Raw genomic sequence first — 18,470 nt, forward strand, 5'->3', positions numbered from 1 at the left:
AAAATAGTAAAATATGACAGACCACCTCTCAAATAAGGTCATTAACCGACTGCAGGTTGATTTATTCCCTTAAACTCGTGTCACAGGCTGGATTAGGCCAGGAGGCAGTAGTCGCAATACAATTCCAATTTTTTTTGTTTCCCAAGTAAGCTGGTAACAAACATCATCACGTACGTAATTGAATGAAGTTATAACAATATAAGTTAAACCGAGATGGCCCAGTGGTTATAACGCGCCCATCTTCACTGATGATTGCGGGTTCAAACCCAGGTAAGCACCACTGAATATTCATGTGCTTACTTTGTGTTTATAATTCATCTCGTGCTCATCGGTGAAGGAAAACATCGTGAGGAAACCGGTATGTATCTAATTTCATTGAAATTCTACCACATGTGTATTCCACGTGTATTACAACAGCGTGTGGAATATGTTCCAAACCTTCTCTTTAAAAGGAAGAGGAGGCCCAAGTCCAGCAGTGCGAAATTTACAGGCTGTTGTTATAAAGTTAGTACCTACTTGAACTTACTTCTCCATCATATACTTCAGAATTTCATGTTTATTAAGCACATGCATCTTTCCAAAGATATGTCGCTTCACAGCGGAGCACAAGCTTTAATATACCTACAGGCTCTTTCATTGAAGTTTCGCAAAATAATCGCCAGCGAAATCTGGTTCTACAGTGCGTTGTTGTGCATTTTCGTCGTCGGATCTAGATGATGTCTACGTAACTCCGAAGTCTGACGCGATTTCCGAATGGAAAATTTGCAGCCGGGATTAACCCAGACAATTCCTCGGAAATTTCTCTGAAAAATGTCGAAAGAAGATGCAAAAACTCTAACACTAATTAATCATACGAAAAACCCAAATTTATCGACCATCTTAAGTGGGCCAGTGTTATTATATTTAGTGGCACATTGATGACTATAGGAATGACGATTATTTCTTACAGCGCCATTGTCTATGGGCGATGGTGAACATTTATCATCAGAAGATCCATTTCATCGTCCGCCAACGCTAATTTGTGTTAAAAATACAATCATCTAACATAGTTTACATGTCTTTAAAGCTATATGGAAAGTGTCTAGAGGTGAAACCTCGTTGTATGAAGCGAACTTATTATTAAACCATGCTAAACTCGTGTTTGCACGTGTATCCAGTGCGATCACGTTCTAAAAGTTGAGTTGGTTCTGGAAAGTGTGCGATACACAGGGGAACGTGCGTTTGATCACATTACCCGTTGTGTTGATAAACATTGTGAGTTATGGCAATATGTATGAAACAAACACATTCTAATTAATATGTACAGAGTATTTATATCTTCGTACAGAGTAAATTATATATAATAAAAAAGAGTATTTTCGCACACATAATATAAAACCATTTACTTTCGGCATATTATTATCTTTAGCAAATTATTAATGTCATCCATACCTTATATTTGAGAGAAGTAAAATTACGATGTTCGGAAGTTCGATTTAAATAAAAAATGTATCCAGATAGAAAGCTACTTTATTCTTGAGTATAGATAAAACCTAAAAAACCTCTATACTTATATACTATATAAAAAAAATGATCCCGCTGAGTTTCTTTCGCCTGTTCTCAGGTCTAAGGTGTTAAATTCCGAACCGGTGGTAGAATTTTGACAGTAAATAAGAAAGTGTAATCACTTCTATTTTAAATAAAGATTTTTGACTTTGACTACAATTATAGATGAGAAAATTGCTCAGTCCGTTTGGCTGTTGCTCTCGAAATTTAGTATGAAGTAAGCTTGAACCCCAAAAAAACGCAGTAAACTTTTGTATGCCTAATACCTGACAGCCAACACCTAAAACGACTACTATTTGCCAATCTGTCTCAATTTTGGTCTAACAAGTTGTAAATAAATACCGTTTAAAAACTAAACATCTCTAGAAGACTTCGATTCTAAATTGTTTGCGCCCAAAAAATCATGAACTGCAATAAGTATGGCCCAATAAAGGGATGTAACAGTATCATTTTGTTCATTTTTTAATAAATTGCCTACGAAACTGGAACGCGTCGCTCATTCTAATAGAAATTTCCTCACTGACTTTATCTTTTAATTAAAAAACAAATTACCAAAAGAATAAAACAATTGAAAGAAATTGTACACGTTATTGATAAAGCTTGATGATGGAGAAAATTAATGTGCCAAACTAATCCCCGTAATAATATACAACTTTTCAAACGTAGTCCATTCGTATTTCAAGTAGCTGAACTGAATATTAATTTAATATACTTTTGTCATTGTTAAATTGGCATTAGTGGGTGGCATATGCACGATGTATGGCCGTGACGGTACCACCCACCCATCGAGTATTCTATCTCACAGCAATACTTTGTATCGTTGTTTTTCGGTTTGAAGGGTGAGTTAGTCAATGTGACTACCATGTTAATGGCGCATTTATGTGAAATTTTTTTATAATTTTTAAAACGCTAATATCCGTGGCAGTGATATCCATCAGGGCCGACTGTGCAAAAAAAGAAATACAGAACTAAAAAGGAAAAATAAAGCGATTATGACGAGAATTATCTGTGTCATTAATTAATAGTTGCCTATATCCACAATAAAATTCTATTAAAATAGTTCTAGAGTCGTCGTAAGTGCTTACTATGTGATTGTATGCTTCATATAAAAACTATCGAATAAGATAAACTTCTCAAAGGAAAGACATCAAAGAAAAACGGATGAAAGTTTTCCTATTTAAGTTGGTTGTAACTAAATAAAGCCTATGCAATATATATCGTAGGCGCAGTCCATTACAAATACAATTACAACGCTAAGTAACATGTAGCCTGTACATTTCCCACTGCTGGGCTACGGTCTCCTCTTCCACAAAGGAGAGGGTTTGGAACATATTCCACCACGCTGTTCCAATGCGGGTTGATGAAATGTACATGTGGCAGAATTTCGATGAAATTAGATACATGCAGGTTTCCTCACGATGTTTTCCTTCACTGCCGACCACAAGATGAATTATAAACACAAATTAAGCACATATATATAGTGGTGCTTGCTTGGGTTTGCACCCGAAATCATCGGATAAGATGCACGCGTTATAACCACTGGGCCATCTCAGCTCAGGGTGTCCAGCTCTCTTCTGTAAGACGTAAATGCGTCTTGAGATGAAATTGTTAATTACAACGTTGATTTAACTATTTTTGTTACTAACAAAATTAAAGCATAATTTTACAACCACCTCCTAGCCTACAACACATCATTCATCACATCAACCCACTCGTAAGGTGTCGCAATTTCCTTTACTTCTATCAAAGTGTCCTTTTAATGGGAAATTGTGAGAAAAATGTGAAAAAAATTACGTATGTGTTTTATTGAACATGATTTCGTAAACAATATGTAACTTATGCATGATTTTTTAAATCTATGTTATGTAGCAAAAATTACATGTAAAATTGATTTGTATAGACCAAGTAAAATATCTTACTACAGGATATAGGACTAAAAAAACAGTAACAAAAGTCAGATACGGTTCTGCGTGTTCTATGTATATAACAACAACAACAGCCTGTTGATATCCCATTATACTCCCTTTGAGAATGTTTGGAACATATTCCACCACGCTTTTTCAATCCAAGTTTTTATGTCAAGAAGGCAAAGGCGAATGAGGCAAAGGGCAGTAAGTTGACAAATAATATATCAATAATAAAACGTTTTGAAATTGAGCTTTTAAATGAAAAGTCAGAGTAAGAAAACCTTCTTCAGTTTTCAAATTCATTCCTTTATCAAGTTTCAAGCTCTTAGTACCTTTTAAATCTAACCATCAAATCATTGCGAAGCAATAGCAGATTATCGCTCATACTAAGCACACGAAAATATATCTTTGACGAACATTTGCTTACCCCGACTTTTTTATGGTATAGGTTCTGGTATAGGACGAGCATATGGGCCACCTGATGGTAAGTGGTCAGCATCACCCATAGACAATGACGCTGTAAGAAATATTAACTATTCCTTACATTGTCAATGTGCCACCAGCCTTGGGAACTAAGATGTTATGTCCCTTGTGCCTGTAGTTACACTGGCTCCCTCACCCTCCAAACCGGAACACAACAATACTGAGTATTGTTATTTGGCGGTAGAATAACTGGTGAATGGGTGGTACCTACCCACTGTACTTATACTACTTTTTTGACTAAGCTATTGCCTAGGATCAAGTCATGCTTTCATGTCAACTAAACCATGGTATTAAAATACCACTCCCTGGTAAAAGAATAATTTACAAGACTCGTTTAAACTAACCAACACAGATCGCAAGTTCAATGAAGCCTTGTTAACAGAACGCACATGGCCATACGCTCACACCCATCCTCATAGAAAAAAGCAGCTTCAAAAAAATACCCCGATAACTATAACCACCAAATTATGTGTACCCATAGAAAAGTAAAGTAAAGTAAAGTAACAGCCTGTAAATTTCTCACTGCTGGGCTAATGGCCTCCTCTCCCATTAAGGAGAGGGTTTGGAACATATTTCACCACGCTGTTCCAATGCGGGAATGCACATGTGGCAGAATTTCAATGAAATTAGACACATGCCTCACGATGTTTTCCTTCACCGCCGAGTACGAGATGAATTATAAACACAAATTAAGCACATATATATATAGTGGTGCTTGCCTGGGTTTGAGCCCGCAATCATCGGTTAAGATGCACGAGTTCTAACCACTGGGCCATCTTAGCTCCAACCATAGAAATCTAGATCAAAGTATAACGATAATGGAGAAATATCACAGACTATTAAAACACAATGGTAACGCATTTTCAAATGACACCACAGGGAAGACGTAAAATAAGCATCGTCTTTCGACGCGAAGCGGTTTAATTTTGCGTAGAGCCAATAAAATGTTACATTACAGATGAATCTTAATGTAGGTCAAGGGCGGAACGGACTGACCACTTCGTCGCGCAAGAGAGCTCATCCGGGCAATGATGGCTGCAATGATAGGGAAAAAATTTGAAATCAAAATGAAACGACAATCAAGTTAACAGTCCTGTAAATAGTTTTGCGAAAATTGTTTTAAATCACATTTAAAATCATGTATAAACTACCAAATAAAAAAAAAATACAGACGAATTGATAACCTCCTCCTTTTGGAAGTCGGTTGAAAATTAGTCATCATCAACGATATTTTTTTCGAAGATGAAACTCCAAAAAAAAGCGTTTTACACTTTAATGGTAGTACGAGTATAATAACTCTAGAGTCTCTAAACTGGTAGCTTAGTATAGGCCGCTAGTCAACCAGACTTAAGTTTCTTGGGTATACTAGTATAATTACAGATAAACGCAACATATGTGAGAATTCCCAATGTCCATGAGCGATTGTTAATATTTTGAGTAAGGTTTTCCTCCATTCTCCTTCTTTTTGGAAGGTAGACCAAATTCTTCTACTTTCCAAAAAAAGGAAAAAGAGAAGTGAATGAAGTAATACAAATATATGTATTTGAAAGTACTAGCTGGTACGCGCGACTCTGTTCGCCGTGTTCGCGTAACTTTAAACCGTCAAAGTAATCGTAATATATTTATGGCCGAAATACCTGGGTATCATTGTGTCTCTTCTGGCAATTATGTGTAATTCTCAAATGGATTGATGATTAATATTTAAGTGGTTGCCACTGATAAAAATCAAACCACAAACAACCGTGCGTTTGAAACTTATACTTTAATATAAAAGTTATGATGTATTTGTCTAACTGCATAATGTATATTACACGCACTATCCTGTCACCAATAATATTTTTTCTTAAATATCTTTCGTGTACGGATTTCGATCAGTCACCTTTTGTGTGTATAAAGCCCATTACACAATACAAAAGAAATAACTTATAAGAGATAAGGAATAAGAAACAAGGAATAAGGAACAGCACAGCAACCAAAACACAATAGGCGATAGGCCTATTCTGACATTATTATACAATATTCAACCAATCACAGCGGTTGAATACCTACTACTAGTTACGTGGCACGTGCTGCTGTTTGTTTTACTACACTTCATTCAAAAAATGCCCTGCGATTGACTGGCTATAAGAAATAAGAAACAAATTCCCATCGCGACGGAAATTTTATTCTTATTTCTTATTTATTATTCCAAGCACATGACTTATTATAATAAAGTATAATATCTGAATCACATTCCTTTTTTAGAGAAGGAACCAATTAATAATAGGACATTTATAGTTAAATAAAAAAACAAAACAAAATCCTGCTAACAGTTTTAAAGGTTTTATTTTAAAACTTTACCTACCAATAACATGGCAATACCGTTGAAAGTAATTTATTTTTAAATTACTACTTATATCTATTATATTAAGCCAAACAGAAACGATATTAAATGATAATATTCAAATTACAGTGACAATATTTAAATGACAATGATAATATTCAAACAATTTCATCATCAGCAATAACCAGCTATATTTCATTTCTGAACGCTAAGCAACAAACGTCACCATCGCTTTTGACGTATATAAACTTCACTTGAGTCGATTGCGACCTCCATTCATCCTTCGTCGCACCGAAAACACGATTTTAACATCATTATTCACAAAAATAACCGAAAGATACACTAGAAAGGCTTCAAATAAGCTGATACGTGTGCTGCATTTAGATTATAAGTGATAATTTAAAGTGTTTTAGTGAAAATGGCGTTAAAATCATCACCGGTTCTGTTCGGACTTCTTTCACGATTATCACGTCGTTCTTTTTCAACATCAAAAGCCTTAGCATCGAAGCCTGTGACAGTACGTGATGCCTTGAACCAAGCGATAGATGAAGAAATGGAGAGAGACGATAAGGTTTTCGTTTTAGGTGAAGAAGTAGCCCAATATGACGGTGCTTACAAAGTAACGAGGTAATTTGATAGTAACCTCTTTGCTATATTCTCTTAAAAACTCCGTATGGTAATTTTGAAACATATGTTTATTCAAGTTTTTGGTCAAGGCAACAATTGAATGCTACATATATATATTGCAATGTTATATAACCAACTAATGTTGACAGTTCTCAGATTTGAAATTTACATTCGCACTTTTAAATTTTTTTTTATACTTTTTTTTTGCACTCGCTTTCGAACTGGCAAAGACATTATTTTTAAAAGTTATATAATGAAAAGTAAAATTTTTAGATTGGTTGTTTAGATTAATCTCATGTTTTATTTGACATCATCTTATCTCTATGATGTAAAGGACACTTAAGAATTTATATGCTATTTTCACTATTTTGCGGTATTTAAAAAATGTTCTGCTTTTTTGTGTCACTGAAGTAATTAATGTAATATTGATAAGTTCATTATGATCAATCAATCAATCAATCTACCTATCTTGTTTATTTAATAGTAAGAGATATGACTTTGTATAAAAAACATAATATCTCTATAATATTAAATTTAATATATTGCTGGTAATGTTTTAATATGCATATTTATTTTAAATTTTTTAAACTCAATATAAAGGATATTATTCTAATTTTCCCTGTCTCTTATCTACAATGGCAAACAATAATAAAGCATATACATACAGTCAAATCTTTATTACAAATATGGAATTTGAGCAACGGCTATCAAATTAATTTAACACAAGAGGGTTATTTAAATTGTATTTCATTATTTTCTGTACATGCAATATTGCTGTTTATTTTTGAATATCAAAAATAAAATAATATAATTATTTAATTATCACATGTGGCTATTAAAATTATAAGAGCTACTGAGATTTGTACTTGATCTTCCCTGAATGTTCTTATTTTTATTAATTGTTAATATTTAAATTTAATTTATTCTCCTTAACTGGCAATACACAAGTGCTTATAAATGTCTACTTGATTAAAAAATATGATGTTATAATTTTTTTACAACAATTGATAATAATGAATTTAGTTATTAAATATAGTATTCTGATTTAATATAGAATTAAACTTTCTTATTGAATTTAATAATCTTATATTTAGATGAAGCTAGTTTGGATGATTTAAATGAATCAAACTAGATCATACTTCAATCATTCAAATATTTAGATATACATTTATAACAATCTTTAATAACATAGTGATTAAGTTTCATTGTTCTTTCAACTATAAGGGTAAATAGATACATTAGAACATCAAGAAAGATAATACACATGATATAAGTTGTAAGGCGTGGTTCGCTCACATTTTATGAGGTTGTCCATTGTAAGAACTTATGTACCTCCTCAACAAAAGCTTGCTTTATACAAAATATCAAATTCAGTTGAATCAATTGCCTATGAAAGAGCACAGATAGACAGAGTTATAATAATAGTATAAATTATATAAAAGCAAAATTATCGTGAAATATTCTCTGAAACACTAACAAAACTAATTCACTAATATTTACTCTTAAACATCCAAAAATTGTTGGTTCGATATAGTATTGTGTTATATTATTGAGTCATTTGAACATTTAAATCATAAATTGTACAATTTCAATAAACATATTTTTCTTTTATAGTGACATAGGTTTGTGTAATACAAGTTGTATAAATATAATAAAATAATTATTCATTGTTGAAATAATCTCACTATATAAATATGTGTCCTATCCACTTAGCAGTTGTTCTACTCCTAAAAATGTATTGCTGTTATCCTTATTAAGATAGAGGAAGCTAGTATAATTATTACAATTATTTACTTGTAGAGTGATATATAATTCTGACATTACTCTCTGGGTAGAGGTGTGTGACTGTAAATGTATTTACTTTCTTATTTGAGTCTCATAATCCATGTCCAACTTATGGCAAGCTTCATCCTTTCTTTTTCATAACTATATCTATAAAATGTTAAAAACATTTGATGCAAACTCAAACTCAAATTACTTTATTTAACGTAGAAGCATTACACTTAATGATTGTCAAATTAAACACTACCATGCATATATGCAGAGCTGTACATATATATTCTTGTCCTAGTCAATATTTCTAATGACCTTTACTTGTCTCGAGATATTTTATCATAGTAATATATTTCTTATATATTTTTTTGTGTTAATGTTTTTATAAAATGTTTGCTCATCAAGTGTTGTCATGGTATTTTTCTGTTTAGGGGGCTTTGGAAGAAATATGGTGATAAGAGAGTAATCGACACACCCATCACAGAAATTGGTTTTGCTGGTATTGCAGTTGGAGCCGCATTCGCAGGGCTCAGGCCGATATGTGAATTCATGACTTTCAATTTCTCAATGCAGGCTATCGATCATGTAAGTTGCATATATATTACATTGAAAATTAATGCAATATGGTAAGACTAATTTAGACATAGTTATAAAACAAGTTTGCATATGCTTGAATTCTGTGTAAAGCCAACTAGGTATTTACCTCTCATAAGATGTTCTACAGGGAAACATGCTTACTCATATTCTATTCCAGTTGGAATGAAAGAAAATACTGGCTTAACGTAACATCTTAGTTCTAATGTTAGTATACTTAAGTTTGTTTATGTAAAGTAATAAATAAAACGCAATTTAATTATTCTCTTTGTCACCACAATTAAAGATGTACCTACCTTCTCTGTAATTTGACATAATATTATTCACACACCATGGTGGCTGGAAGAGATCTCTCATAGAGATAAGCTTTCCTATGTATCACTTTGTTTCTTTGTTATTCTTTTTTTTCTGTGTTACTTGTTTTTGGTACATGAATAAGTAAATAAATAAAGTTAATGGGTCATTGATTGTAATATAAGGAATTGTTAATTTCTAATAGCACCAGTGGGCTGTAGTGATGGTTTTCAGTGGGAAGTATCCAGTTAGTTCTTCCTATGGTCGTATATAACCAAGCGTGGTCCACAGATAATAAACTCGGCGGCGAAGACGTTCTACATGTCGGCGGGCGCCATCCCGGTGCCGATCGTGTTCCGCGGCCCCAACGGCGCGGCGGCGGGCGTGGCCGCTCAGCACTCGCAGTGCTTCGGCGCGTGGTACAGCCACTGCCCCGGCCTCAAGGTGCTCATGCCCTACTCCTCAGAGGACGCCAAAGGTGACTGCTCGCACTGGGACACGGGACTCCCATTTCATGTCACGGGGGGGGGGGGGGGGTGTCGTAAAAGTATACTACTGATTTATTCGATACGGGACTCCCATTTCATGTCACGGGGGGGGGGGGTCGTAAAATATACTACTGATTTATTCGATACGGGACTCCCATTTCAGTCGGTGGGGGGGGTCGTAAAATATACTACTGATTTATTCGATACGGGACTCCCATTTCAGTCGGTGGGGGGGGGGGGGCGTAAAAGTATACTACTGATTTATTCGATACGGGACTCCCATTATTTCAGTCGGTGGGGGGGGGGTCGTAAAAGTATACTACTGATTTATTCGATACGGGACTCTCATTTCAGTCGGGGGGGGGTCGTAAAAGTATACTACTGATTTATTCGATACGGGACTCCCACTTCAGTCGGGGGGGGGGGATGTCGTAAAACTATACTACTGATTTATTCTTAATCTGGGTAAACACCGCCACGGGAAAAGCATTCTTAAGTAGCATTATTGTCAGACAAAAAACTGGCCGTTCAAATCTGACAAATATTTTTCATGTAAGTTACGCTGTTCCTATTTTTATGTCTATGCTTTAGTGGTCCATCATTGACCACTGACTAGACCCAATTCTCTAGAAATCACAGCGGTAAACACATGAATGTTGCCTGAACTCGGTTTGCTAACAAGATTCAGCACTATGCAGACATTATCACTATCAAAACTAATTTCTGCCTCATTGATGGTATCTGATGTTAGAGATAAAAATTATCCCAACTATTCCTGTCTATGATCTGTCTCCCTAACTCAACTATTCCGGTGGAATTTAGCTTCAGACATCCAATCCATCAAAATTTTCTTATATATAATATTATCAAAGAAATGATGATAAAAATACACACAATAAATCATATATTTTTTTAATTCCAGGTCTCCTTAAAGCTGCGATCAGGGACAACGACCCGGTTGTATTTCTAGAAGACGAGATTTTGTACGGTATGCCATTCCCGATGTCCGACGAGGCACTGTCACCGGACTTTGTACTGCCAATCGGTATGATTTATTCAAAACCTTAATCTATATTAATATTATTACTGTCGCTCTTTCACTACCAAACCGCTGAACCGAATTTCATGAAATTTGGTATTAAAAATTAAAGTCCAAGAACATAGACTACTTTTTTGCCTAACACATGACAAGCAACCAACCAACCACAGCCTGTAAATTCCTACTGCTAGGCTAAAGGCCTCCTCTCCCTTTGAGGAGAAGGTTTGGAACATATTCCACCACGCTGCTCCAATGCGGGCTGGTGGAATACACATGTGGCAGAATTTCTATGAAATTTGTCACATGCTATTTCCTCACGATGTTTTCCTTCACCTTCGAGCACCAGATGAATTATAAACACAAATTAAGCACATATATATATAGTAGTGCTTGCCTGGGTTTGAACCCACAATCATCGGTTAAGATGCATGCGTTCTAACCACTGGGCCATCTCGACTCACATGACAACCGACATCCTTTAACCGCGAGGAAAGCCGCACGCGACATCTAGTCTTTATTTATTTGATGCACATTTCAAAATTACTGGATTTTTCCTACTTGCCTTGTAATGTTTTCAGGTAAAGCTAAAATAGAAAGGCCCGGTAATCACATAACGGTCGTGTGTGCCGGCAAAGCCACGGACACTGCCCTACAGGCCGCCAACGAACTCGCGGGAAAAGGTATTTATATTTATCATACAACTAATACGATTCATAGGACGGATTAGTTATATATGTATCCTTTTGTAATGACGGCCTAGACGCAGGGTCGTCTCAGCTCACTTCTGGACCCTAAACAAATACAGTCTAAGCGAATATATTTTTCGGGGACCCAATGAGTTCCCAAGAACTTTCTTCGTGGTAAAAGTGCGATGTCGCAACGACCAAATGTGTGAAGGCATTGAACAAATTTTGTGAGGAGGTTTAAAGATGTGTTAATTATTTAAATTATTCTTAAGAACAGATTCTAATACAGAATAATGTTTTAGCCGATTTATTTCACAAGCCTCGAATTTAAAGTGTAAAACATAGTGTACGAAATTTGAAAATAAAGTTCCCAAATTGTATGAATATGAATCTTGGATATCTACTGAAAAGAATATTTAAGCCAACAGATTGTATTCAAAAAGGTTTACGCTAAAATTTTCTTTAGTGATTTTTTAAAAAATTTCATTCGTAGACCTGCTAAAAGAAAATGTTAACATCAGATTTTTTTAAAGCCTTTAATAGATTTTTCACGAAATCTTTATCAAAATTTAAACGGAACCGCTATCTATACACGGTGACCCGTTACGATGGCTAACATAATATTTGTGTGAATGTACTCCAGCTGTCACGATTAAAGGCTCTCATACTTACTATATTCTTATTAGGATGGTGTCCCGCAGGGATCACACTACGGTCCTCTACTGTTCAATGTTTTTGTAAATGACGAAGTTTATTTTATAAAAAATTTTAGTACTAAGAGTTTTCTCGTCATTATGTATGTTTATGAAAACAGAAAAGAAATCAGTCGATAAGTACTGTACTACAATATAGGACCTATGAAAGCAAAGCAAAAGCAAAGGCAAAGCAACAGCCTGTACATTTCCCACTGCTGAGATTAGGCCTCCTCTTCCATTAAGGAGAGGGTTTGGAACATATTCCACCACGCTGTTCCAATGCGGGTTGGTGGAATACACATGTGGCAGAATTTCGATGAAATTAGACACATGCAGGTTTCCTCACGATGTTTTCCTTCACCGCCGAGCATGAGATTGATGATGATGATGATGATGAATTATAAATATAAATTAAGCACATATATATAGTGGTGCTTGCCTGGGTTTGAACCCGCAATCATCTGTTAAGATGCAAGCATTCTAACCACTGGGCCATCTCAGCTCGAACCAATGAAGTAAACATCATTTTAATTTAAGGAAAAATCTTTGTCAAAAATATATTATCAATAATAAGGCTTGGTTCAGGACATTTGTGATACGATTGTAATCGGATAAACAAAAATGTAACATTAATATATGATGTATTTATTTATTTCAGGTATTGAATGCGAAGTGATCAACCTGAGGTCGATAAGGCCGATGGACTTCAACACGATCGCACAGTCCGTCGCCAAGACACACCACCTCATCACCGTCGAACAGGGCTGGCCTCAGTCTGGTAAGACCGATAATTATTTACATTCATCTTCAAATTGATTTTGTATGGGTAAACCTATCTCACAGAAAAAATAAAACATTTTGTTTACAAAGAATGATAAAAAGGTAAAAGATTGTTGTTGAAAAAAAATCACGATTTGTCTGCTAATTTTTATATTAATTTTATTTGTAATCGTACTGCAAAAATATATGCAATTAATTGTAGGTACAGATAATCTAGGATTGTCATTATTATTGGTTTTGTTTTGTAACGACAAAAAGCGTAAGGCGCTTATTCTATTTTCTTTCCAAAGACACGATAGACCGGGAGATGAGGACACAAAATATTTCAACCATTTGTACCAGGCTAATTTGTATATATAATTGCATAGCTAATCGTCGTCGAGTAGCCATTCACGAAAATCACCTTGTCATAGTTTTCCGAGAGTTCCCAATGGCCACCATACCACTGCAATCGTTTGGCGAAAAAAAAATTTACTCCTTTGGAGTGGCGATTAACTATGCAATTATATATACAAATTATCCTGGTACAAATGGTTGAATTGTTTTATTAAAATTAATGTATTCGCGTCGGTATGGAGAAGTACATTACGCTACCGCCTACTTATTTTTTCGTGCCGCTGGTGCGAGCGTCATGACCATTATTTTCCTTTTTGCCGTTACGTAATTAGACCCCTGAAGAACCGCCATACTGGTACAAATGAACAAATATTTTGTCATTATCATCTCCCTGTCTACGATGTCTCCTGTCACATGTTATTCATACATGGACACATATTTGTTTCTTAAATCAGTCGCTGCTTACCTGCATACTTGAGACAAGAGTACAGCTGAAAAGTTGTTGACAGCGCCTTTGTATTAATTATCATATTGTAGTTGAAAGAACTATAACTTATTATTCATCAGAATAATTAGTAAAAATTGCAATATGAAAAAAAAATATAATAAAACTAATGGCGTTTTTTTATGAAAGGCATTCGAAACATAAGAAAAGTTCACTCTGAGAAGAGACATTATGTCAGCAAAACTGTAGGGATGCTTCTTACACAGTATCTATCTTTTTATAAACTAGATTGCCATCTTATAGTGCCACGTTCGTAAGATCGTCTTAATCCGTTGTCGCTAACTACTGCTGCGTACATGGTTCTCATTGTCTTGTGGCGAATTTAAACTTAATTTGGATCCCAAATTACATTTTTCATTTATTATTGGTGGATTGCTCAAGGTTATTGATTTGGTCTGAAGTGTATGTCTAGGTGATCGACCAATTTGTTGAGTAGAGGCTCAAGAACGGTATTCGATATTCTTTCTTTTGTGATTTGTTCTTAAACATTTGACCTTGATCATTCGGTCTTCTAAATATTAGCAAGTGTTATCAAATTCTCTTCCTATTTTTAGTGAAATCGTTAGTACTACCTCATTTTAACAGCTGCCTCGCCTTTGGTGTACCCGCTAGCTTATATGCTCGTAAGCTCCAAGGTCATGGTTTCCAATTCCGGGCCGGTGTTGTTAAAATTAATTGTGATCTTTTTCTTCTTCTTTATGTCGAAAATTGTTGAACCTTCTCTTAATATTTTGTATATAGTCCTGCGCAAATGTTGGCAGTACACTCATCGTCATCTGAGGCTATTTTTCAATTTAGGGCTTTTAACACCTGGACGAGTTCCATTATTCCGACATATTTTCGTGGACTGCTAATGCAGTGTCATAATTGAAATCAATTTGTTAGTTCTCGGGAATTTCGATAGACTGGTACTGTTTATCAATTTTTGCTGAGTCCCAATGACTGAGAGTTCGACCACCTCCTCGATGCTTAGCATGTCAACGGATCCCTTAGTAAATCACGTTTTTGGGATGTTATAACCTAGTCACACTAGACGACGTTTCGGGTAGCCTCCGTCTTCTGGGTTAGTATTTCGTATCGGAGTACTGGCGTACTGGATGCCTTACGATTACTCACTGGTGATTGGAGGGGCGCACTGGATGACTTACGATTAGTCACTGGTAATTGAAGGAGTTGGGATAGACAATAGACTAGAAGGGTAGGGAGTAAGACCGGGTGTGGTGCAGGCATCGGCGCGGAGATCTGCGCGCGCGTGATGGAGTCGCCGACGTTCTTCGAGCTGGACGCGCCGGCGTGGCGCGTGTGCGGCGCCGACGTGCCCATGCCCTACGCGCGCGCGCTCGAGGCGCTGGCGCTGCCGCGCGCCGCAGACGTCGTCGCCGCCGCCGCCGCCGTCATCGGCAACAAGTGAGACGCGCGCACACACACACACACACACACACACACACACACACACACACACGCACACACACACGCATGCACGCACTCACCGCCCATTAACCAAAGGCTACTGAGACGACTTTTATGTGGGCTACCAGTACCAGGAAAATAAAGAATCCTTATATTATAAAAATGACAATTACGATTTATTATCTACTTGGTGGTAGGGCTTTGTGCAAGCCCGTCTGGGTAGGTACCACCCACTCATCAGTTATTCTACCGCCAAACAATAGTACTCAGTATTGTTGTGTTCCGGTCTAAAGGGTGAGTGAGCCAGTGTAACTACAGGCACAAGGGACATAACATCTTAGTTCCCAAGGTTAGTGGCACATTGACGATGTAAGGAATAGTTAATAATTCTTACAGCGTCAATGTCTATGGGCGATGGTGACCACTTACCATCAGGTGGCCCATATGCTCGCCCGCCAACCTATACCATAAAAAAAACGAAAAATTACAAAGCAGTTAAGTAACACAATGAGTATAACGCATAAATGATGATTCTATTAGATTCTGATTTGTACACCGCTGACCGGCATATCTCAAATAAGTGTATGGTTGTATAGACGCAGCAATTTGCTCACTGGTAACACTCCTTTAAGCTGTGTTTTAACTATTTATATTTGTAATCTCATGCGTTCGGCAATTTACAACCAAACGGACAGACGGACAATGAAAATATAAATAACGATCGTTTCGAATTTAAAGAGCAGTTTGACATAATATAGATGCTTCATCTTTACTTCGGCTTTTGACACACGATTACCAACTCAATGTGAATTAAAACCCTTTATTATTGTTATTCCAGGATAGCTGAGGCATCGAATTAGTAAAATTAGAATCTCCAGTAAAACATCATTGCCAGAAGAAATTGTAAATATTTATTTATGTTATTGGATATACGTATAAATAAAACGTTAATTATATCGTTCGATTATCATCAACTCGTCAGGAATGGAGTTAGATAAATATTATAAAATAAATATATATTGTTTATATTTTTTTGTTTTATTTATGAAGAAGAAATAATTCATATTTGCGGATCAAATTATTAATACATATAACAATATCGCTCTTCAAAAGAACTAAAACAAACGGATATTTTATTATCTTGGTACATGTGACAGCTGTGTTTGACTTTCGCCAAACATACTATTTTACTTATACGCATTTACTCAGTGGCCAATTTTCGACTACTACTTTTTTCGTTCATTATTTTGACAGTCACCCTGGACATAAAAAAAATTTTAAGATTCCAATCCTCAAAAAACATATCACATCGTAAAAAACCTGCGGTGGCCAGAGGAGCCACAGCTTAATAGTAACCGCCAGGACGGTTTCCGTCGTGGTCGCTTAGTAATCTTCTAGTTTACCAGTCACGTAGATGTAATGTTAGCAGCTGAAACCAAGGGGAGACTTTAGCAGCCAGTTGAATCGCGTATAGCATGAATACCTTCCCTGGAAATTATGCAACTGAATTACCACTTTTTTGGCAAATCGTAGTAACAAGGGTATTGTCGACGGTGCATGCTCTAACTTTAAATTCGGTGATTCAGCTGTTTGAACAAAGACTCGGACTAGACCCGACTAAACCTGATCCAATTCAACTCCAAAAAGACAAAAGTTTATGCGATTACGGCTAAAACCATCACCATTTGTCCTATCTCCACGATTTTCGACCATTAAAATTGGTACCACGGCTAGCACATTAATACTTGGCATTGATATTTCGAATCTCGTTCAGTCCCGTGGTCAATTGGAAGGTAAAGTAGTCACGACGACCCATCGCCTCAAACTTTGCAAGGCACAAAACTAGCTTCTTCCATTTGACCGTTTTAATCGACTATCAGGCCCTTTTCGACCTACTCGATTTTTTCTTTGCGTAGTTATGTTAGATCACTCTGCGTCTTGTACCGCATTTTCCAAGCTTAGAATTGTTTGGATTGTTCCCGGCGGCTAAATTACATCTTCGCGTCAAAATTCCAAGTTTCACCTACTGTTATCCACAACACGATTTTTGGCGATTTCTAACTCGCACAACCACTCAGTGGAACTAGCTTTTGCTGGCGGTTTCTCTAGACCGATACGATATGGGAAATTTCAGGAAAAGAGATCTGCAAGTCTCCCAGTCTCTGCAAATTTGTCGTCGAAATTATAAAAAAAGAATATATACAGCAACATTACAAGCGACTCTTTTTATTTGTTTTGTATCAATTAATTAATTAAAACAAGACAATTAATAAAACACATTAAATGCGTAAACTTATTGTGGTTCTATCAGACACTATTTGAATAAAAATTAGTACCAGCTATATTATCAGAATATATAAAATGTTTGTATATAAATATTTTTTCATTCAAGAGTGTAGGAGATGTTATGCCCGTATCTTGTATTCACACTCCGAAAATTTAACTATAGAGCCATGGCCGTAGACAGCGGGGTTTTGGGGGTTTAAACCCCCCCGAATTTTTTTCCCTATGTTAAGGAAAGTTGCAAACTCCTGGGAGACTGCTCGGGTGCATGCGATCCCTAAAAAGGGCAACCGCTCAACAACAACAGCAGCCTGTAAATTTCCCACTACTACCCTAAGGCCTACGTTTTCTTTGAGGAGAAGGGTGGGAGCATATGCCACCACGCTTTTCCAATGCGAGTTGATGGAATACACATGTGAAAGAATTTCTTTAAAATGCTGATGCTGATAACACATGCTGGTTTCCTCACGATATTTCCTTCAACGAGCACGAGATGAATTCTATATATTCACGCGTTCTAATCACTGGGCCATCTCGGCTCTTTCAAGGGCTACAGCTCAGACCCGTCCAATTGTAGGGCAGTAACCATCACCTCCCTTTTTTCCAAGGTAATGAAGTAAATTCTTAACTGCCAGCTCCTACGGTACCAAGAGGAGTACGAGCTGATTAACGACCATTAGTACGGTTTCTAACGGAGTCGTT

At 36.2% G+C, this 18,470-nt stretch overlaps 1 protein-coding gene across 1 annotated transcript; it reads left to right on the forward strand.

Annotated features, from left to right (window-relative positions):
- The first annotated feature begins 6,502 nt into the window (after positions 1-6,502).
- Positions 6,503-16,513, forward strand: LOC124535268 (pyruvate dehydrogenase E1 component subunit beta, mitochondrial). The gene is made up of 8 exons (XM_047111413.1): positions 6,503-6,885; positions 9,090-9,243; positions 9,838-10,024; positions 10,957-11,079; positions 11,652-11,753; positions 13,113-13,232; positions 15,302-15,482; positions 16,324-16,513. Exons 1-8 carry the CDS (start codon positions 6,677-6,679, stop codon positions 16,343-16,345), a joined length of 1,098 nt encoding a protein of 365 aa, XP_046967369.1. The 5' UTR covers positions 6,503-6,676; the 3' UTR covers positions 16,346-16,513.
- Positions 16,514-18,470: the final 1,957 nt, after the last annotated feature.

Source organism: Vanessa cardui, chromosome 14, assembly GCF_905220365.1.
Source record: "Vanessa cardui chromosome 14, ilVanCard2.1, whole genome shotgun sequence".
In the NCBI taxonomy this organism is placed as follows: domain Eukaryota; kingdom Metazoa; phylum Arthropoda; class Insecta; order Lepidoptera; family Nymphalidae; genus Vanessa; species Vanessa cardui.

Coding starts and splice junctions, on each gene's coding strand:
- LOC124535268 (XM_047111413.1), top strand. CDS start 6,677: ATGGCGTTAAAATCATCACCGGTTCTGTTCGGACTTCTTTCACGATTA. Junction 11,080..11,651: donor GGACTTTGTACTGCCAATCG/GTATGATTTATT, acceptor TAATGTTTTCAG/GTAAAGCTAAAATAGAAAGG. Junction 11,754..13,112: donor CAACGAACTCGCGGGAAAAG/GTATTTATATTT, acceptor TATTTATTTCAG/GTATTGAATGCGAAGTGATC.